Raw genomic sequence first — 22,737 nt, forward strand, 5'->3', positions numbered from 1 at the left:
TGGGCAGTTATGGTTTCAGCCTAGGTACCATCTTGCCAAGTGCCTTCCACCCAGCGGCACCCACCCCCATCACAGCTTCCAGGGTTCCCTAACCGCCACAGCCTTCGCTCCTCACCCACGTCCATATTGGTCAATGGGGAAGCCCTATGACGTCAGAGCCGCCCAGGAAACTCCGAGGGGGAGGGGCACGGAGAGGCAGAGCGCAGGACAGGAAGCCCGACCCAGAGGAAGTGCCCCGAGAGAGTCCCAGTGACCCATTTGTTTTCAGTAGGGCACAGAGCGGCCCAGTCCTTCTTCTTTCAGCACATTCTCCTTGTAGTTTTAGTCGTGGGAGTCCTCATGAGTCCGTAGTTGAAACTTTCCTAGCATCTTCCCGTTCTGAGGACTTCTGGCAGTCTGGACACTTGTCACCTCTCAGGAGAAGCATCTGCCAGACACTTCCTTTAGCTCGTCCCTCCCGGCTCTGCCTGGCAGAGGCCTCTGACCACATTCCCCACATGCCCAGACGAGCACCCGGGGAAAGCATCCAGAGATAGAGAACCTGTTATTCTAAAGGTTTTACATGCTGCTATAAATTTAAAAAGAAGAGGAATGTTTTAAAGAAATGAACGCAATGGACATAGGGTTATTTGGTGCTTCTCTATTATCTATTACACTGTGTGTGTGTGCACGCGCGTGTGCGTGTGCACACATATACTTACAAACAGAAGTGTGTATGTATGTTTATTCATTGTGAGTTTTGTTTAAAATAATCCAGAATGCCCGTTTCCGAGTCCCTTATTGATACACACTCTTCCCTGGACACGAAGGAAGGAAGGCTTGGTTTCGGCCCCACAGGCTTTCATGTCCGCAGAGGCAGCATAACAAGTCGGTGAGGGAAAGGCTTTTATTTTCACTGTATTTGATAACAGTTTACTGAAGATGATGCCCAGGGAGGCTTCCATTGGAAGAGAAATTGACTTTCAGAAACTCAGTACTTCAAAGACTTACCATGACCCCAGGAAAGAGAAAAATACCACTTAGGCCAATCGCCCACTTGAGACTGCCCATTCTTCTGGGAAATAGGAACCTGAGATGCAATGTCTCTATCAGGCTCATCGTAGAGTCCATAAATAATTCATGGAAAATATCAATTTATTTATAGGACAGGTGGCCAAGAGAGAGTTCCGGATGTTCCCCGATAACATGGCCCTGGAACTCCATCCTATTGAAATGATTCCTGTTCTTGGCAGGAATAACTTGTGCTAAGGGTTGTAGCCACACCCTTTTAAAAACATGCCATTGATTTTGCATAACTAATATGAGCATCGACATGGGGACTCGTTAGAGACAAGTACTTACAGAGACCAGGTGTTCCCCGGGGGGTGTGCACATGTGGTGGAAGCTGATGAATCCGAATCTGCGCCATTTGATGACTATACTCGTTTTAGTCTACAGAGGAATTGTTTTATTTCCCCCTGTACTATTCCTAATTTGGACCATATTTTATCTTATAAGTAGAAGAGGTAGCTGCAAATGCTTTCATGCCCTGCCAGTGACACAGGCACAGATTTTTAACAAAAGGCTCATAGAACTCTTTATGATACTGTAAAACTGGAGAGCTCATGCCCATTAAAACATAGGCTTCATGTTACATGTAATTAAGGCAAGGAGGACAACGTAAAAATGTAAGTTTAAAAATGTATCTTGTATTACATATTAAATACACGCAGAAAACACCGCGTAAGCTCCACCTCAAAGACAAAACTAAAGATGGGCAGAAACCATCATGGTGGGTGAATGATGCCAGGGCCGCAAACGAATTGCTGTTCAAGTTCTTCAGTTCTTCAGTTCTCTTGAAGGTTACAGGTTATTTTCTATTTTCTTTTTTTTTTAATTTTTTTTTTTTTTAATTTATGTGACAGACAGCCAGCGAGAGAGGGAACACAGCAGGAGAGTGGGAGAGGAAGAAGCAGACTCCTAGCGGAGGAGCCCGATGTGGGGCTCGATCCCAGAACGCCGGGATCACGCCCTGAGCCGAAGGCAGACGCTTTAACGACTGCGCCACCCAGGAGCCCCTATTTTCTATTTTCTTAATCGGAAATAAGCAAGTATTGTTAAAGTTACATTCAGCTGCTATTTGGTTAATCTAGGTGATAATTTTTGGTCCACTGAAGTTTGAAAATGATTACGTATTTTTTCCTTAGGAATGAGGACTTGTGTCTTAAGAAGAGATTTGAAGAGAGATGAGCAAGTGCTGTCAAAGGCAGCTGGAGAAGGTGCTCATAACTTTTATCCATTCTAGAACCCAGTGGGAGACGAAGGCCTATGCTATAGCCCTCCTTCCCACCTGTTCTGATTGCGATGGGCGCCCTGGATTAACCTAAGTCACGTCGGCTTCAGTGTCAGTGTCGGCGTTTTGTACCATCCGTTCAGCTGTGTGTGCTCGCTGCGGAGGGATGTCAAGAATTCTGAGCCCCAGCTATTAATGACAGCTCTACTGGAGACCAAACAGCCTGTTATATCGAAGTGGGTATACGATTGATTAGATATTACATCATAGGCCCATTTTACTTTAATGTTCTTAATTTTTTCTAATATTCAAATTATTTAATTTTAAAAGCATATAAATTATAGACCAAATAAGAAATCAAATCATAGACCATAAATTAAAATGTTGACCTTGATGCCATACACTGAGATTTCAATCTATACATTTTGAACAGTTTTTATTATAGGGAAAAAATGGAAATACAATTGGACAAAATATATGAATAAATAAATCATATACCATCATCATTATGTCATTTAGCCTATCACTAAAAGCTGCATCAAATTGATGCATTTCACCGGCCAACCATAAAATAAGGAAATTTTTCATTAAATAGTTGAGAATCAATTGACTATATTTTATATTTATGATATCATGTTACTTCTTTAAATTCTTATGTACTAATAATCAATTATAATTACTCTGCTTTTTAAAAATATCAAAACATTTTAATAAACTTTATAGGAATTACTTTTTCATGTAATAAAAATAACAATATGACATTATATATAAATTTCCTAAAAACATGTCTTGGTTAGATCTGTTACATATCTCCTCATAACCAGCCAGTTGGTGGAGACCAAATTCAAAACCCAATCTACCTAAATACGACGACCTTGTCAGAATATGAACCCCCCTTTTTGGTGTTTTCTCTAAAGGCAGCTGTTTAATTTTGTTCTTCCTCTTAGTTGGGTTCAAGTAATTATCTTCATTTACATTGCAAATATACTTAAAAATTGTAAATATTCTTGATTAAGTGTAAGAATTAGCGTTTTGATTGTGTATTGCATGTATTAAAGCATAACGATACGACATTTAATAGAGCCATAAAACAAATTCTTTATATTTCGACGACTGTAAAGAAAACAAATGGAGCCCCATTTTAGGAGGACTGCATGGTCTATATCAGTTAGAAAAAATGAGTTCTCCCGCCCCCTACACCGAGTGACAGAATCATAAAAGAAATATGGAAGTTGATAATAGCAGTTACTGCAGCAATAAAAACATGATAAAAGGTTCTTTGACAGTTTGAAACCTTGGAAGCCTTGCCAAATACAAAATCGAGTTTGGAGGCACTGGCATGATCCTGCTGTCTTTAGGAGGTCTTTGGGTCTTCTGACAACTTCTGGTTCATCCCCCTAAGTCAAAGTGATCTATCAGAATGCCTTAGTTTCCAAGAGCAATCAAAGTACACGTTAGAAAGAAAGAAAGAAAGAAAGAGAGAGAGAGAGAGAGAGAGAGAAAGAAAGAAAAGAAAGAAAGAAAGAAAGAAAGAAAGAAAGAAAGAAAGAAAGAAAGAAAAGAAAGAAAGAAAGACTACAATAGTATTTCTGGAGCAAGGACTTCTCGATCCAGTCAAAATGGTAGAATCGGCTGTAGTATCGTTCTGCACTCGGATGTATGTTTTTGAAGTTATCAGCCCTTATGAACTTACTCAAATTTATGTTTGTTTATTTTAAATACAATAATCCTAGCCACCGATGATGATGATATTTTTCACTTTTGAGTTGTTTCTTTTTGCAAGGTGAAAATTCATGGGGAAAAATTTCAGATACTGATGATTCTTTCAGTATTTGTTCAAGTTAAGGAGCCTTAATAAGGCCCTAACCCTGACTCTCTCTCCAGGCTCTTAACCTTATTTCTGTATTAGACCCCCGACTCCCCACCGTGCCAAAGCATTGTAGCTTTGAAATAACTCTTAGTGGGTTACACATTTTTTGACCAGTTTCTGTATTTCTTCTTGGAGTCCGTCAGTGAAATGGAACTGCAAGAAGAAACTTCAAATGCACAACAGCATTATGTTTTCCGCATAAACACGACCGGCACTATTTCCATGTCTAACACCCGTGACTTCTTCCAGTGCTTTCTAAGTGGAGATTATTGTTTTGTAGAGTTGACTGCTAGGCACAGGGGCGTCTAACATGAGGAAGATCAAATGACCCAAGTGTGAACCCAACTGGCAGGCAATGGTGAGCCCTTCTTTTTCATATGTCCCTCCAGGACCCTAGTCGCCTACTTGGATGGCTGGCAAATAGCTCACTGTGCTTTTAACTGCACACACATGCACACACACACACACAATGTCAACAGTGATGCTTGGAAATGCTTATGCAGTTATTCCTGACTTTTAATATTGTCAATGTTTTCTTTAGTTGAGTTCAGTTTAGATTGGATACTAATCAGTTCTTACCAAAAATAATACACTTCCTTTAACTTTTACATATAAAAATATGCTTAAATACCTACTCCTATTTTCTCCACTCGATTTATGAATGTGCTAAGCACATACAAGTACACACACACACACACACACACGCACACCCCTATTTCCACAAGGTAAAATAAAACCTTTTTTTTTTTTCAATTTAGGAGTAACTAAAATGATTCCTAACATCTCAGCGCATTATCTTTAAAAAGAAAAAAAACAACTCTTCACTGCACTATGTTCAAAACTTTTGGTCACTGTACAGCAGGGAGTTCATCTGATCAAAATTCGGAGGCTATCAGGATTTGGAAGGAACTAGACAGTTATCCTATGAAACCACACTCGAATAGTTGAATCTGTATGATGTCCACCAAGCAGTCTCTGTCTGGTTGTATGCCTCCGGGGAAAAGGAGAATAAAGGATACTCTCTGAACACAGACTATTGCCAGGAAGACATTTATTAATAGTATTATTACACTTGTTTCTAATATCTATTATTATTTCAACGGTGAAGAGGTAAATGCCAGACTAACCTCAGTCAGACGGTTATTATAGTTAGGTTGGTAGTAAATTACAAGAAACATCCACAGACTATAATCCTGTTATGAGCATGTAATACATCAGAACACGATGGAGAGGCTGCATGAATTGGCAACATTTTCTATCATTAAAAAGAATAATCGGAAACCTAAAAATGGTGCTTGCCTATAGTTGCAGATATTAGAAAAATCTTTCATTTTAAAGGGTAATTCTGTACCATTTAAAAAAAAATCTATCATCTGCCAAAGACAGATATGTACTGTTTCTATCAAGTGATAGTTGTGCTTAAATATAATTTAAGACAGTTAAATATAAATTCATGTTTACTTCCATATAAAAATATATATAAAAATAGAGTATTTAAAGAGGTGGATATTCATACTAAGGAACTGATTGATCAAAATAGTCTTTTTTTGGTATGATAATGAAATTGAGGTATTTGTGTATTTTGTAATTTCAAACATGTATTGAATAACTCTCTCAGGTTTTTTTTTATCCCCCCCCAAAGGAAAACAGTTCTTTAAAAACCAATTTTAACTGTGGGCTAGCTCTCAACAAAGCACTTGTAAAATAAAGAAATGCACTATTTTGAAATTAGCAGGTAGAAGAGAAAGTTCTCGATACTAGAATTGGGTATGTTGTATATATATGCTACAGTTTTAATAAAAAAATAATTTTATGTTTACTCTAAATTTGTATTAGATAAATCAAAATATCGTTACTAGTAACATAATATTTGTGGACACATACAAATGTATGAAAATAAACACCTATGCACTTGCAAATGGCTAATCCTTTGAAAATATTTACATAAAATGTAAGCTTAAATTACACAGGGTTCTAACGGCAAACAAAAGCTTTCTTAAGTAGTATCATCAGTAAAACATAATAAAATAATACACTTTAAAATTACATATTTAATCAACTTAGACTGCTTTTTTACCCACCCAAGTTCACAGACAGGATAGGAGGGAATGTTTATGAAAAGTACGAAGAGTGCAAAGTTAAATGCATTGGTGTTTTAACTGTAAAATATTACATTTCCTATCTCTCTCATAGAATCGCTTCGAATTCCTCGTGGAGCATTCCTGTTCTTTTCCTTTCGATTGTAAAATTCAAGAAATACAGGAAGAAATATTTTCATGAGCATTAGATTCACAAAGCCTAAGCCATCATAAACATCACTTTTTTTCCTGGGACGACACAAACACAATCCGTACTTGCAAGTGGAATGTAACTGCTTTTCTCTCCTTTTCAGTATTAATGTACCGAGAGAGAAGATAACGCAACACTCAAGAGCTTTGTCTTTTTGTCCACATAATTCAAGTGTCTCTATTTCTCCTTATTATCACAATGCAATACTTACCCCACAGTGGTTCTAATTTACGATCGTATTTCAAGCGACCTTTTCTAGCTCTAGCGTTCCCCTTGAAAACAAATGATTTTCAAGTGTACATCTCGGCTTTATAAAGCTGGAGGAAAAAAGTGTTATTACTACTTTTTTAGCCGTGTGTGCATCAGCGTGTGTGTGTGCCAGGGCGCGTCGTGTGTGGTCCGTCCAAATACACGTGATGTACAGAATCTGGTTCTTAGACCACTGTCCAGGTGAGTGAGCGGCTTGCCTCCAATTCCAAGCCCAGTCCTCCCGCAGGGAGTCTACACAGGTCTTTCCCTCGCACACATTCTGCTGAGAAGGATTTCAGAGCAAACCTGATTAATTGGACCTCTGACATGATACGGTGATTGAAAATTTGTTACCGAGTCTTGTTGTCGTTGCTGTAGTTTGCTTTGATTGCTGAAATATTTCCCCACAGTATGATTTCTTGATTGTTTCATTTTAATAAAGTGATATTCTTTGGTTAACTTTGATTTCACTACCTGCAAATAAAGAGCAAAAAATAGTCAAAATCAAGGACCTTCAAGCCCTGCATCGTGCAGTATTAACTAACTCACAAACTTGAACAGCACCTTTATCGCACAGATGTCGCCTAACGGGCATAAATATGACCTACGTAACCAGGAGCCAGAGACACTTACCTTTCAAAAACAAACACAAAAAACCCCACAAAAACTAAAGACGGAATTAGAATTTGCCATTTTACTTACATCAGGGCAGCTGACTCCAGTGCAACTGAGGAATAATTTCAGATGATTTCTCTATCACACTGTTGTCTGTGTGTGTGTGTGTGTCTCTGTGTGTGTGTGTGTGTCTCTGTGTGTGTGTGTCTCTGTGTGTGTGTGTCTCTGTGTGTGTGTGTGTGTCTCTGTGTGTGTGTGTGTCTCTGTGTGTGTGTACTTAGGCCAGAAGCTAACATATAGAAAAGACACTGAGGTGCCTTTGCTGGGTCACTGATTCAAACAGGGTATTCTAAACCTGCCATGCACTCTTTTATAGAATGGAAATTAAAACTATTTTCAGAGAAAAGAAAAACACTTCCTTATTGCACAGCCATAAGGTGATACTTACAAGCAATGTACTTTCCTGGGCACTCAGTAAGGTAGTAAGGAATCTGTAGACACAGCCCATGCCCTATTAAGCTAATAACTTTATAGATGCTTGTACATATGCAAATATATTTTATCTTAAACTTTTTTGAATTGGCAGAATTATAAAGCATTTACAAAGCATAAGAGGATATATAACAAAAATTTTCTCCCCAGCTCTGCCTCCCCACCTCCAGTCACTCAGCTGACTCCCCAGAAGCAACATATATTACTGGTTTCTTTGTGATCCCATTCACAGATATTTTATGCATATCGACACACACACACACACACAAACAAAGAGGCCATATTTATAGTCTATTTGTACAGTTTACAAAAAGTTGCCCTGGTGCTAGTCTATGATTTTACTTAAATTCAATTAATTAGCATATAGTGTATTATTAGTTTCAGAGGTAGTATAATTGTCAGTTTTAATCATTAGGTTAATGAAACTCAGGTTGTTAATACCAACAGTCAGAGGAAATCAGGAAGGGATAAAAACAGAGATTGTGGGGTGGGTTGGGAGTAAGGAGGAGAGAAAATACTGGAAAGATGTTTGAAGTGTCTTCACAAATGAATAACACATCATGAATTCAATTTATTAATTTTTAATTTTTGATGCAATTGCGAGACATTATTTTCGGTCAATATGGTCCCATAAACTATATGTTATTGATGACTAATGAAGGCAATACTAGCTCACGTGGATTTTTAAAATTCCTAAGTACTATATAATGGTTTAGAGCCACATTTTTTTGTTCCATATAAGAGGATACAATGGACACAGCTAAAAAAAATACAGAATATTTAAACAAACACAAGCTATTTATTTTGAAGATAAGTATTTTTAGTTATTATGTGCAAGAGAGCATGAACCCTTTTAGAAGATTTATTTGAGTAGAAATTCTGTAAAGATCTAAACCAAAACGTTAACAGTAGTGATTTTTGGGTAGAGGAATTATAGGTGATTTAAAATGTATTCTTTGTAACTTCTGGCCTTGCCTTTTTATTTGAATACAACAAATGTGCATTCTTTTAGAATCATAAAAATGTTGAAGCTATTTCCATTTCGAAGAAAAAATGTAATAGCAATGCGTTTTAAAACCAATTATACCCTGCTAACCCCAAAGAAATGAATTGTTTTCCTGTAGCTATGGGACGTTTAGTTTTTTATGATCAGGCCCTCAGATGAAGTGACTCCTAAGAAGAGCAGTGAAATCAGTGGGTTGTGGTAAGGAATCCCTGCGGACGGTAAATCAGAGCTCAGTTTGCAGTTAACCACTGATTAATATTCCAGGTCCCAAGGCTGTAAGCTGCTGTTATGTGCAGCGCCTTCCGCCCCCGTTTGGTTATCCTACAACTTTAAATATGATAGGCGAGGAGGTGTACCAGTGTTTTCCTGAAGGTTCTGTCCATTTTGGAGGAGGTGTGTATTCAACGATAGCAAGATTAGTGAACATTTTTAAGGAAGTTTATTTAAGGAAACACTTAAGCATAAATATTACATTCAACCCTGAAAAAATATTATTCCAGTGTTCTGAAGCCAAAATAAGGTTACTTTTGTTTATATAATTTTATCTTAAGGTCTGGTTTTTGCAACTGCCAGATGATCTGCATGCTAATTAAATGCAAAATAGATAAAAATACATCCCATTGCTAAAGGTTATATAGTTCTTTAAAAATTATTTCAATGTTTTGTGTGATTTCGGGGTTGCATTTAATGTTGCATTACAAATGTGGGATAATGCCAGTGTAGATGCTTATAGCAATCTTGAATCTGACTTATAAAAGAGATAACACAAAAATATACATTTCCATTGGATTTGCTGAAGCGTATAGCTTCTACTTAAGAGTCATGTCAGTATTTTGCCAGGTCACATGGGAAGGTTGAGAATGTATTTCTATTTTTAAACCACTCAGGTGGTCTCTGAGAAATGAAGATGGGGTGATGGGGTCTCCTCTAGCTTCTGAGGGCCAGCCTAATGCCTCCCATGATGCCAGTGCTGGCGTATGCTACTGGAGATTGATTCCTACACATCTATCCCAGGCCTTAGCCCAACAGCACTTAATTCAGTTGGTTTCCTTTGAAAGCTATTTTGCAGGAAATAACCAAAGATGCTAAGCGTCCTAATTCCTTGGTTAAGCCAGTATTACCCTGTTACTGACTCCTGAAAGGTAACAAACCTACAGAGAAAGAAATACTTCAGTTTTGATTTGTCAAAATAGAGATGTAAAAAGTCTTCCCGAATGCCATTGTAAATGGAAGGAGCCTTTAAAAAATCCAGCAGTATTATGCGCTGTACCACCAGCACATACAATGTATTTCAGGAAGGCAAGCTTTAGCATTGTGAAATATTTTGTTAAAGGAAATCACCCAGGAATTATTTATAACTATATGATTATTTACCTTGAAAACCCAAAGGCAGCTACCGAAAAATAATGAGATATTATAAAGTCAATATTTACAAATTATATAGCATTTCTATATTCTATCAATAATTAATAAGAAATATATTAGAGAAAAGATCCCATTACAATACGAAAGCAATTTCATTCAGTTCAGCAATTATGCAGGTGAAGAAAATACAAAGTTTAATAAAAGGAAAACATTAACAAATGGAAAGACATCCTATGTCGAATCCTCCCAGGTTAATAAAAATGCTATTCCAACGGTAATCACAGCAGGATTTGGGGGGACATGACAAATCCTAAAATACATCTTGAAAAATAAATGCAAGAAAATAACCAAGACCATTTGGGAAGGGGAAAAAAAAAAAACAAAAAAACCCCAGTGATGACGTGGGATTTTTCAATACCAGATGTTCACTCATCTATATTAATTGACTCTACCATCAACCTACCATAGACCCAATTTGTTGGTTGCATAAGCCAAGTATAAGCAGAATTTAATACCGTGATAGAAAAAATAGAAATGTTCATAGTACAGATTGAAGTGCATTTCATAAACGGCTAGTCTTCCCTAAAAATGTTTATGGAGCAATAAGGTAATGCTAAATAAAGCCCAGTGTTATATAAATCTAGTGACCATAAATGCTGACAGCCTAAGAGTTTTAATTACTTGGAATTAAAATCAAGAGTGTATGTTTAAAACGGAGCTATGTACCAAACTCCTAATAGCATCTCCAATGGGGAAAGCAGTGAGAATTAACAGGTGTATATGATAAAAAAGCAGGAATTTTCTCTCTCTCTCTTTCTTTGTTTTTGAGAGAGAGACTGAGAGAGGGAGCACACATGTGTGTGAGGGTGGGGAGGGGCAGAGGGAGAGGGAGAGACAGAATCTTAAGCAGGCTCCACACCCAGCATGGAGCCCAACGCAGGGCTCGATCTCACAACCCTGAGATCATGACCTGAGCAGAAATCAAGAGCCAGACGCTTAACTGACTGAGCCACCCAGGCTTTTTTAAAGATTTTAAGTAATCTCTGCACCCAATGTGGGGCTTGAACCCACGACTCTGAGATCAAGAGAAGCCTGCTCCATTGACTGAGCCAGGTACCCCTAAAGGCAGGGATTTTTTGTTTTTATTATATATACTTATTTTTACGTTTTTACAGTTAATAAGAGTTCATGTAATCTTTTTACAATAGAAAAGCAGCAGAAGAGAAACAAAATGATGCCGTACCTTATAAAATTAAAATGAGTTATTGATGACCCAATGATTTAGTTTTTTCTACATAATATCCAACTTTGAATCTTCAGAGTTCTCTACAAGGAAACACATGGAGTAATTCAGACATGGTCCCCACCCTCAAGGGGGCTATATAAAGACACATGTCTAAGATACTTGAAGTAAGCACAAGAATGAAATGGCTTCAAAGACATTGCCTGAGACTAACTCCCCAAGGTCAGGCACCATGTTGTTTCCGTGTAACGAATAGTTCCTCCGTACATTACTCAGTGCCAATTTATGGTGGGCATGGTCATCTGTTCACAGAGCTATTATTTCTTTGAACTTATTTGATAAATTCAGTATCTGGCATTGCTGTCAAACCGCTATCTCCGTTTCAAAATATTACTTTATTTTACCTACTCTGACGGGCTCTAAAGTGAAGGAAAAGGACTTAGCTACAATTTTTAGGCTTGGAAATATTATGCAAGTGAAAGATGTTTGATACCTGTACCATAAAGAGCTAATTGCTTCTTTCCTTTGATCTCTTGTGCGGAAATGTGCCCATTTGGGTCCTTCCCAAAAATCAGAGGACCATTTGGGATTATTAAAATCCAACTAAACTGTCAAGTGGAATGTGGCTTTGAAAGAGAGATGTTAGCAATACAAATGTTAGGTTACCTCTGGGGCATAGTAGTAAGAATAAGAGCAAACAACAAAAGTGACCTATTGGAAAACATCAGTGAAAGAGTTAGGCCTTGAACTGAAGACAAGACCCTAGATGTTTCTGTATGGTCTTCATCTCAAATAGAGACACATTCTAACTGTTCGATGCTGCCAAATGCTTCTTTAAATGTGCGTGCATCTGACTCAAGCACTGAAATGAGACATGTCTACCCAGAGGGATAAGGAACTATTACATATGATTAAATGATACATACCTGTGTGGTCTGGCAAATGTTTACATTACTCCAAACGTGAATGTTAAATGACAATTCTTTTGACACTTGAAAATAATCCGAATTAACTGTTTGTCTTCAGCTTTGTGTGTGTGTGTGTTGCTGTTTATTTTCTTTTTTTGAGTTCACTGTGTCAAATTATATTTAAACTTAGGAAACAAGAGTGAAAGACGATTGGTCTTCATTAAGTGTGAGAACCTGGTTGGATCACCATTGTTCTATAATCACAAGTGTAAGTGTAATAACAAAAATTATTTTTCTCACGGCAGTGTTCACAGTTAGATTAAGTTACATATAGGAATAGACTTCCAAGTTTACAGTGTTTCAAAACAATAATATAGTTTCAATATATTAACTATAGAAACTTAGGAGTAATTCTGGTGCTGGAATCGAGTGCTGTCATGGTAACATAGAAGATGTCGGTGATCACCTGCTTTGTGACTCAGGGTAATAAGAACTGAAATTCTGTGCTTTGGCAGAAGCAACTTGTACTTTTTCATAGGTTTCTTATATGCTAAGAGACCTCCCATTTTATGATTATAGATCTTGCCACATCTCCGCATAATTAAAGACTTGGGCACACAGGCATTTAGAAGGCATACAAATGGCTACAAATCAACTTGGCTGGTTTTGTCCACTGGCTATTGTAGGACTAGACAAACAAATGAAAAACTGTTATAAATTACACAATAAAACACACATTGCAATTTTTACCATTAAATGCATGTAACTTGAACATTCAAAATTGATTTCACATAAATATTAATCAGAATGAGTATATTACCATGTCAATTAACTGCTACATATAAAGTAACTGGGAATTTTCAAAAAAGTCAGTACAAAAAGGGAAAGCTTGGTGAATTGGAAGAGTGTCAGGCATATTAGAAGCAAATACCTTTCCTAAAACTGATCTTAACCTGAATAACACCCAAGGAACTTCTGATGTGGTTCCAGATCCACAGAACAAAATAGAAAACAATTTTCAGTGGTGCAAGTGTTCCAAAATCTCTCTAGACTGGATTCAAGGGGATGTCCTGGTTATAAACGTGTTTCACGGACATGGATGGGATGGGAAGAGGAATGAAGGTAATGGCTTTCCAAGGTTGGAAAACCTGACATTGACCAAAATGTGCTAGTGTGGTCTTTTAAGATAAATGTATAAGATTGAAGTACTTTTTGTTTGGTATAGTCATTCTGCAGACATGACGTTCAATCCAAGATCCAGTCACCAAATTTACAACCAGCTGAAAAAGCAGCCCAAGAATTCACAGAAATGGAATAAAAATAAAGCAACAAACAATAGCTAGAAGCCAGTCCTTATAATTCATCGTTCCATTTCAGGAAATCATGCAATTTTTACAGATAATAATGATATTTTTCATCTACCCCCACCCCAATATTTAATCATGGCCACATGAAATAAGCTATGTTTTGATTGAAGGGAGTCCAACTTCTGAATGGGTCAAAGATGCTGAGGATTAGAAGACAAGACTAAAGTTTTCTTTAGGAATGAGGAATTGTTTTTTGCTTTGGGTATTTCCAGATTTGCAATGTCTCAGTCTCTTCCCCTACCTCCAAATCTCCAAGCCTTCTCACTCTGACAGCTGAGCCTTTTTAACTCCTGCCCCTTAGACAGACCTCAGTTTCCGGCTCTGGGAACACATTCTGCTCTGAGGTGGGGAGATTGATTATAAGGAGCTGTGGACCAGTAGTTTACCAATTCCAGTGGAACTGTTGGTTCTCTCTTGTACCCCTCTGCAGTTCTCCAGGGACTAACTCCCGTTTTAAACTCAGTTTTCTAAGTGGCTGGATATTCATGTCACTGAATTCCTGATATTATTTGAATGATCTTCATTAGTCCAATGGATTACAGGCTAAGTTCCTACCCTGCTCTATTTCAATGTGCATCTTGGGTCTTGGACTCTGTTTTGACCTTCACTCACAGGTATTTGTTTCCATCTATCTCTGGAACTTAGGTGTGATTTAAGCATATGGCACGGAAATGTCCCTTAGAAACAATTTGTATGGACCAACATTCCAACTGCTGGCTTCACTGTAGGGATTCACTCAGCACTACTGGGGCCTTTGGAAGGAGAGCTTCCACAGGGCCACTCAATCTCTTGTCAGAAGAGCCCTCTAGCTGCTTGTCTGAGGGTGCATGCCCGTCTGTTGGTCTGCTGGTATTCCAGAGGGTCTGGGGAGAAGGGCTCCGCCCTTTAGGTGCCAACTTTCACTTTCATTTTTCTGATTTCAGCCTCTAGATTAATTTGTTCTTTTCTCTACCTTTGTTTCTGAGTCCAATTTTTGATGTTCAGTTTTAAAAGAAATCTTATATACGGACATACGTTCTTGGCTGCACGTGGTGGGGTGAGGGTTCCACCAATTTTGCATCCAGACTTTGAAGCAATCATTTTCTGACCTGTGTCTCAGCCTTGCCTTCTTCTACACCCACTTCCTTCAGGCCTGGACCATTCAGAGGATCTGCGGGCAAGTGTGCTTCACCTCCAATTGGCGATTCTCCTCTCTCTCATTTTACACTGTAATTCCTTTGTAGGCTAAGTTAAACTCCTTAGAATGAATTCAGATTTCTTGTCTGTTATGAGTTATTTCTTATTCTGTCTTTTTATTAGTGGGGAGCAGTGGTGAATAGCTTCATGTCTTTAAAGTCTTTTGGTGGAGTTTCAAGTGGAAGAGAAGATAAATGCTTGTGGTCATTCTGCCACATTTAATCTGTACTCCATGCATGATTTTTGACCTTATCCTCTATGCTAGTTTTTCCAAAGTGTGTTTAGTGAGGTGTTAATAGCTGTTATTAAAAGAAAGGAAAGTGGTTCTGTGGTCAAAAATGTTTGGGAAAAACTGGGTCAAATGAAGCTAAACAGTTTTTTTGCCATGAGGGCTTTTTGGATCATTTAAAATACTAATATTATTTGAGAATCTTTACAGTAGAGGAGTATACAGAGTTTCCCAAACCACAGATCCTGTTTTCACTAGGCTAGAACACCAAAACGTAAAGTAGGGAATGCTAATCAAGGCAGTTAAGAGTCCATCCTAGCTTGATTCTTAAACCTTCGTATTAAAACCCCCCGAAATGAGGGTTTATTGCAAAAAACATGAAATACTTATGGATCAACATCTCTTTCTTAGGCATGCTGACATCCTAGGTGTCAGTACTTCAGAGGCTGCCGTGTACAGCTGCCTCCTGGGGTCATCATACTAGTTAGCATAGAGGGACTGACACTCTCTTCATTTAATTATCCTTTTTAAGAGAGAGACCCTGGTGTAATTGGTGTTACCACCATTCAACAAAGGCTGCTTCCTTTGGAACAGGAACTTCTACCAAACCATCCCAGAAAAGGCTGGGCTCCCTGGGGGCTCATGAATTCATTCTCAGCAGTCAACGATTTGTAATCTAATCATCTGGCAGAAAAAGCTAGAATTCTTGCAGATAATGGACTGAGCATTAATTATTTTTTGCACAGAAAAAAACTGTCTAGAATCACTTTCCCCCAAAAGGGTTTTAGGACTGGTAGGCAGTGAAAGCTTCTGTAACTCCTCTTTAGTGGTAGGGCCACTGAAAGGTATTGAATGACAACATTGGATTGGGACCACAGAAACACCCTGGCGGGGACATGAAGAATGAATTTGAGTCGTTGAAAGTGAAGCTTCTGAGATGAAAATATTGCAGAAGTCTAGGGCAAGTAAATGGTAGAGAAGAAGACCCGCAACCAACCTCGTTCATTTACCAGCACCCTACCAACTATTTCCAGCCTCCTTGACTTGCTCTTCCCCACATTATCAAAGACCTTCCTCTTATGCCCTCCTGTATTCCTTATGTATCCATTAGTCTTGATTATTCCCTTTCTGCCCATGAACATGAAAAGTAGTTTCTCCTATAAACTGCCCCTAGACCACTTTCTTTTCTAAATCCAGTATCTTTCTTTCTCGTTTTCACTTGTTGAAAAGCTTTACCAGCCTTCTTTTCTCATTTCTTATACCTCTTCAATCTATTGTAGTTTAATTCATGCCCCCAATATTTTACAGGAATTACTGTTAATGATCAGAAAGGGCCTTCGCAATGCCAAATCAATGACTATTTAAAAATCCTTATCTTAATAAATCTATCCATTACATTTGACAGCAGTAATGCTGTTTTGATCTCTCCTTACAAATTTTCACTTTTTGGCTTTCCACGGCACCCCGCTCTACTAGAGTTTTCCTTTATCAGTTTATTCTCTAAATTCAAATGCTCCTATTTCTGCAAACTCCAAGAGCTCCTTCTTCAGCTCCTCTAACTCTACTCACTTTCTCTGGATGATCTATTTTCATTGTTGCAACTGTTGCCTGTTTTTGGATGACTTCCAATCTTTTATCTCTAGCCGCACCCTGCCCCTCGAGCTTCAGACTCGTAGAGCCAACTGCCTGTGAGATATCTCCACCTGGATGCCCCACGGGCATCTCCAACACAACATGTTCGAAACGGAATCATCGTCTTTCCCCTGAGCCGGTCCCTTCTCAGTCATTCTCTGACTCAATTGCTGGTTCAGCTCTAATCCATCGCCCAAGTTAGGAGTCCTCTTTGATTCTTTCTACACCCGCATGCTGCAGATAAGATCTACAGATTTTACTTTTAACATAGGGCTTGTATTTGTCTCCTCCCTTGTGCTTGCAGTCTCTGTCCTGGTTTGGGCAAGCTTTTATTATCTCTCACCTGACTTCTGAAAACGTCTCCTAACTTCTCTCCCAGACTCAGTCCTCTTTCTGTCTTTCTCCCTCAATATTATCAGACTTACCTATTTGAAACAAAGATGTGACCATCTCCCTTCTCCATAAAACCTTTCACTGGCTCTCCACCACCTATAGGATAAAGCCTAAGCTCTTAGCATGATCTGGCCGTAGCCCACCTTTCCCAGGCCCTGATTTTAACGGATGTTCTACAATATACAGAATTGCATGTTGGGGATATGTTGAGCTTGAGATACTGAAGGGAACCCTAAAAAATGTTCTCCTAGCTCATTTTACAGTAGTTAGTACAGTGCTCACATAGACACTCAAATATTTGTTGAATTAAATTGCCATTACCAATTTATTAAAAATAACTATGTGGATAAATTGTGGGATCTGCTATCTAAGCTATCTATATTTGGATCAATTCTTTTTTCTCTGAAAGTTGTTACCTCAGTTTTTTAGGTAGGTGAATGTAAAGGCTTTTTTCTTCATTGTGTTTATGATAAACTTTTCAAGTTTGAAGGAGAGAGGGAAAAACTTCAAGCCCATCACAGAGAAGGAAAACTTTTCTAGGTCAGCTAAGCTTTTGTTTACATAATTAAAATTAAATAATAAAATGGGAAATCATCTCTGACAAGGAACTGAAAATCCTTTCTTCTTTCCGTGGTGCCAGAATCAAAGGAGACTTGTTATTAGAGCTGGGTAGTAACGCCAAAGGGCTTTTTTTTCCCCTTTGATCTTTCCGTAGCGCCAGAATCAAAGGAGACTTGTGTTATTAGAGCTGGGTAGTAACGCCAAAGGGCTTTTTTTTCCCCTTTGGACTGAGTCAAGAGCTGTACACCAGCCAGAAAACAGAGATCTCATATAAGGTTTGTACAATTGAGTAGGCTAATTAATAATCACATAGTTGTGGATTTGCCCCTCCTGCAGCCAGGTCTGGGCTGATAATATTTTTGTATCCTACCCAGGTTTTAGCTTGCTCATAGATGTTGGCCACATAACTAAATGCACTATCCAAAACCACTCTTGGGCAAAAGCTACCTGGATCCTGTTTGTTGTCCTGCATAAACATTGGGAAAACAAAAGTCCATTTCTAGCCATGAAAAGAAACACCTGCTTTTCTCATCAGCATGAACATTGTAGTCAAAACTGATGTACGTCGGTTGGGGAATTGTTTATAGATTCATGGTGGCAACATACTCTCTCTCTCAGTGCCTTGACAGATGAAAGAGGTGCCCCCAAGACCTTTCATGTTACCTATGGTGACAAGAGCCCACTGAAGCAGGTTTGTTATGTCTATGATAGAATTCCCACCACAAGTCAAAGAGGACACATTAAGATCTTACTGTAATGATTATAGCAATCCTTCTCAGGTATGTGTGAATCTATTGTGGGAATGGTGCGATGGAACACCAGAAGCTACCAGGCTCCCAAACCCAAATTCTTATGGTTCTCACACAGCTGATTTTAATTCTTGCTATTACTCTATGACAAATTGCTTTGCCAGCTCATAAGATGAGCATAGAGGCAAAAAATGGTTATTATTAAAAATTTCTGCCCTTTAATATGTTTTGCATGAGACCAATAATCTACTTTTCCCTGGCTTGCTACATTAATCATCAAATCATCCTTTGCAAGGGCCTTTCGATTTTCTTGATTGTTTATGGTAAGCTCACAGTGATTTAAGATGTTGGGTGATAGTTTGGAAAGGTTATAAAACATCAGTGTCAGCCCTAGAAACTTCCTGAGGTACAAGTGGTACATATTGTTCAAGACTTCAGTGACAATTATGCCTACGTGATGAACGGGTTAGAGACTTTGTGATGAAGAGAGCCAGTTGAGAAAGATGAACTTATCATTCTGTGGTGTAACTGGAAAGGCAAATGCTCCCAGAAGTATTTTAGCTCAAACAAGAAAACTTCAACATGGATGACACTGCTCCAGAATCAACTGAGACAATTTGGACGATACCTAGGTAGTTGCCAAGTCAACACACGTTAGAAATAGGGCCTAAAAAGCAATTTATACATGATCATTACACATAATTAAAAAGCCAAATAAGTGGTGTAATTTCACCTGACATGCTTAAATCATTGTTATGGAAATTAAAGATAACTTTAGTGGTCATATTTAGAAGCCAGTATTCTAGTTCTGGTAGTTCAAAGAGTCTTTGTTGTAGTTCTCAAATTCCATGACTATGAGTGTCACTGGTTCACGCTGCGGCAGGAGACACACGTAATGCAATCATGTGGGAAGGGCATCTTCTGTTTTTAATTGGAGCCATGCTGGAAATCTTTGGAAGACTTCTCCTTTTTAGGCTTCCAGAGCAACTAAAGATGAAAAAGAAAAACAGATACCCTCCCCCAAAATACTAATTGAAGACACATTATATAAAAATAAGTAAATAAACAAACCTTTTCTAAAAGAGGCAAAAACCCGATCTGTATGTTGTCTTTCAAAGTCCCCATTTTATGTGGGTTTTGGCAACCCCCGACCTGTTTTCGCAGCCAACTCCGATCCTGGGCTGGCTCAGCGGCAAGGTTATTTCTTCCTCTTCCAGGCTACCTGCTCTTGTGTTTCTAAGTCTTGCCTTTTTGCAAATAGGATAGGAACTCAAAGGGTGTTCTATTTTTTTGTGGAAGAAAGAAAGAGACACGCAGTCTCCTACAGCGCAGAAGCTGTTGAGCAACAGCACGGCCAAGCTTCAAGTTACTAGATCAAAACTGGAAAGGCCCCGCTCTCCACTGTGGGTGCAGGCTCGCACTTCGCTGAGACGCGGTGGCAGCTGTCATACACGATTACATGTACAAAATATAACACAGAGCATTTAGAAGAACCAATGCAGCGTCAATAAATTTGGGGTAGCCATAAAATCCTGAGGACCCAAATGGTTTCTGACAGTCATTTAAGGGCTGAAAAACAGGACCCAAGAAACCTTATGTTGTCATTTCCCTAGTCAACCCGGTGACTGCATTCTGGTTTACAAGAGGGGGGGCGGCATTTGAGAAAGAAGGAGTGAACCCATATCTGACAGAATGATCAAATGAGACATTGTCCACTGTAGTTTCAACAGCATCTCCTGAGATCTAGAGCACATGACAGGAGCCAAGTCACCTCATACACCAAAGCAATGTCTGGACAATGTATGCGAAACTTGAAAAAGTGTGGACAAAATCCAGTTTGCAAACCCTTGTCTTATTAAAAGAGTAGGGGAATGAAGCTGAAGTTAGAGAGAGAATTTCTATGTGAGAAGTTGTCCAAAGGCTTGGCGGTCTTCCTCCCTCGGAGGGAGTGGCTTCACCCTTGCTTCAAGCCAAGTGAGAGCGGCCTTCGAGAGACCAATGTTGAGAGACGGAACTCGTGTCCTTTGAGGTCTGCGGAGCCTTAGAATTGGTATGAGACACCGTGGCTATAGCCCAGCTTTCAGGTGGCTGGGGGAAGGATAAAATCATTTTCTGCTATCACCTTATCAGCTTAGCCTATTATATTACTGACCACAGATAAAATCATTTTCACCATGGGGTGTTGGGGATACTCAAAACACAGGTCCACCTGTTTAATGCACTGGATAAACCAATGGAGGAAGGTCATTCATGAGATTAGCACATTAAATTGTCTTGATTTTCAAGCTCCACCAAAGACTTTTGCTGCCTTCGTTGGCCACAATTTCCAATGGGAAGGTTCCGAGTCTATTAGACAAGGCAAGTGCTCTCCAGGTTTCCTTCCTCCTGCTTGCATTGACCAGTAAGTGTCTACACATAAGCTAATTCTTTTTTAACTTCTTATTTCATAGAGCCTCCAGTTGTGATCGCTACATGCTTTGGCTGAGTGATGCTGAATACCTCATTTGATCTCCTCCTGACATAGTTTTTTAATACTGACAATACAATTAAAGATACAATGAGAAATTTAAAAAGTCAAAAGCTACAATCAATAAAGAGCCAGCACAAATACCTCATGAAAATGGCATCCACATGTCCCCTGCAAAAACTCTTTGTGTCGCCCCATCGTTATAGTAAATGTGTCAACCACTTCGTAGCCATATGTTTTTGCAGCATCCAGAATAATCACATTTTCTTTCCATAAATTCTGAACTTCACTCTGTATTGCAATGCAGAAGAATGGGAATTTTAAAATATAATTTCAATCAGAATGAGAATCTTTATTAAGAGGATTGTTTTATGGGGCGGCTGGGTGGCACAGTGGTTAAGCGTCTGCCTTCGGCTCAGGGCGTGATCCCGGCGTTATGGGATCGAGCCCCACATCAGGCTCCTCTGATGTGAGACTGCTTCTTCCTCTCCCGCTCCCCCTGCTTGTGTTCCCTCTCTCACTGGCTGTCTCTATCTCATAAATAAATTTAAAAAATCTTTAAAAAAATAAAAGGATTGTTTTATGATTTAATAACTCAGGTAGAAATCATGTAAATATCGTTTTTACAGATTGGCACCACTGCAAGAAAAAGAATTAATTTTACATGACTTTCTTATATAAAGACTTTATCAGTTTTTTACTCAAAATATAAAGACAAACATTTATGTATATATAAAACGGCAATACATAAATATCTAGAATGACACACAGTTTGGACCTTATCCTTCTATGAAAAGTAATTAGGTTTATTTCCCACAAAGATCCAGTAAAATATTTAAAATTCTCACTTTAAAAGTCAAAATTTAAAAATCACAAAGGCTATCTCCATCTACTTGGATTCTTATTCATTTAGTCATTGAATATTAATTAGTATCTGTTTTGTGCTTAGCTCTGTGCTAAGGGACAGCAATAGAGGTTAAACAAATCATGGCCCCTGCTCCTAAGACATTGCATTCTAATAGGAGAAACAGATTTGTAAACATTTACTAAGACCTTTATTGGATGTAAATATACTAGCCTCTGGGCTGGTAGGGCAGGGGGAATAGCTGAGCAGGGGCAGCCTTCAGGAAGGGTTCCAGCCAGAGAGAGGTTTGCCTGTTGGATGGAGGTGGGGCAGCAGAGTAGGGGAGTGAGCTTCAGGGAACAGCAGAACTGACTGAAGCCTCCAGCTGCTGCTTCTCTGGATCGTATTCTTCCCTTTCTCCCCAACCATGTCCAAAGCCACGATGGTGCTTGGCAGAAAGTCTAAGTCAGGGGCACTGTTGAGAGGGGGGACCCCTCCACTAACTACTCTAGCTCTGGGATTCCTCATCAGCTTGGCTAGGACTTTCTCAGACTGACCTGTTGTCTGAGACTCTTCCTACGTCATCCATCCTTCTCCCGCTCCCTTTATGTCAGACAATCACAGGCAACCACAGTGCCCAATATACAGTAGACCCTCCAAAAATATTTGGTGCAAGACGGAGTGATAGGCCTCAAGTGCTGGGCCTGAAACTCTTCCTGCCTACTCAGCACCTTCCCCTTGTGCAAGACGGAGTGATAGGCCTCAAGTGTTGGGCCTGAAACTCTTCCTGCCTACTCAGCACCTTCCCCTTCAGACGGAGTGATAGGCCTCAAGTGCTGGGCCTGAAACTCTTCCTGCCTACTCAGCACCTTCCCCTTCCCCTTTCCAGACCTTCTCCCTAATACATCCCCTTCCTCTGCTAATTCTGTCTGCTGTCTGCTTCCTGCAGAATCCAAACTGACGGAGGGACCTGCTCTTGCCTTTCTAAAAGATAAAAATGCTTTTCATTT

At 39.1% G+C, this 22,737-nt stretch overlaps 1 protein-coding gene across 1 annotated transcript in view; it reads right to left on the bottom strand.

The window, feature by feature from the left end:
* Positions 1 to 5,178: 5,178 nt before the first annotated feature.
* The window catches only part of CPED1 (cadherin like and PC-esterase domain containing 1), a 265,116-nt gene continuing 247,557 nt past the window's right edge, over positions 5,179 to 22,737 (bottom strand). Inside the window, exons 21-22 of the mRNA XM_008705809.2 lie at positions 21,028 to 21,174; positions 5,179 to 7,154 (exon numbers count right to left, since the gene is read on the bottom strand). Of these exons, the coding sequence (XP_008704031.1) occupies positions 6,933 to 7,154; positions 21,028 to 21,174 (369 nt within the window). The 3' untranslated portion in view covers positions 5,179 to 6,932. The remainder of the gene's footprint in view (positions 7,155 to 21,027; positions 21,175 to 22,737) is intronic.

Source organism: Ursus maritimus, unplaced genomic scaffold, assembly GCF_017311325.1.
Source record: "Ursus maritimus isolate PB19 unplaced genomic scaffold, ASM1731132v1 scaffold_3, whole genome shotgun sequence".
Lineage (NCBI taxonomy): Eukaryota > Metazoa > Chordata > Mammalia > Carnivora > Ursidae > Ursus > Ursus maritimus.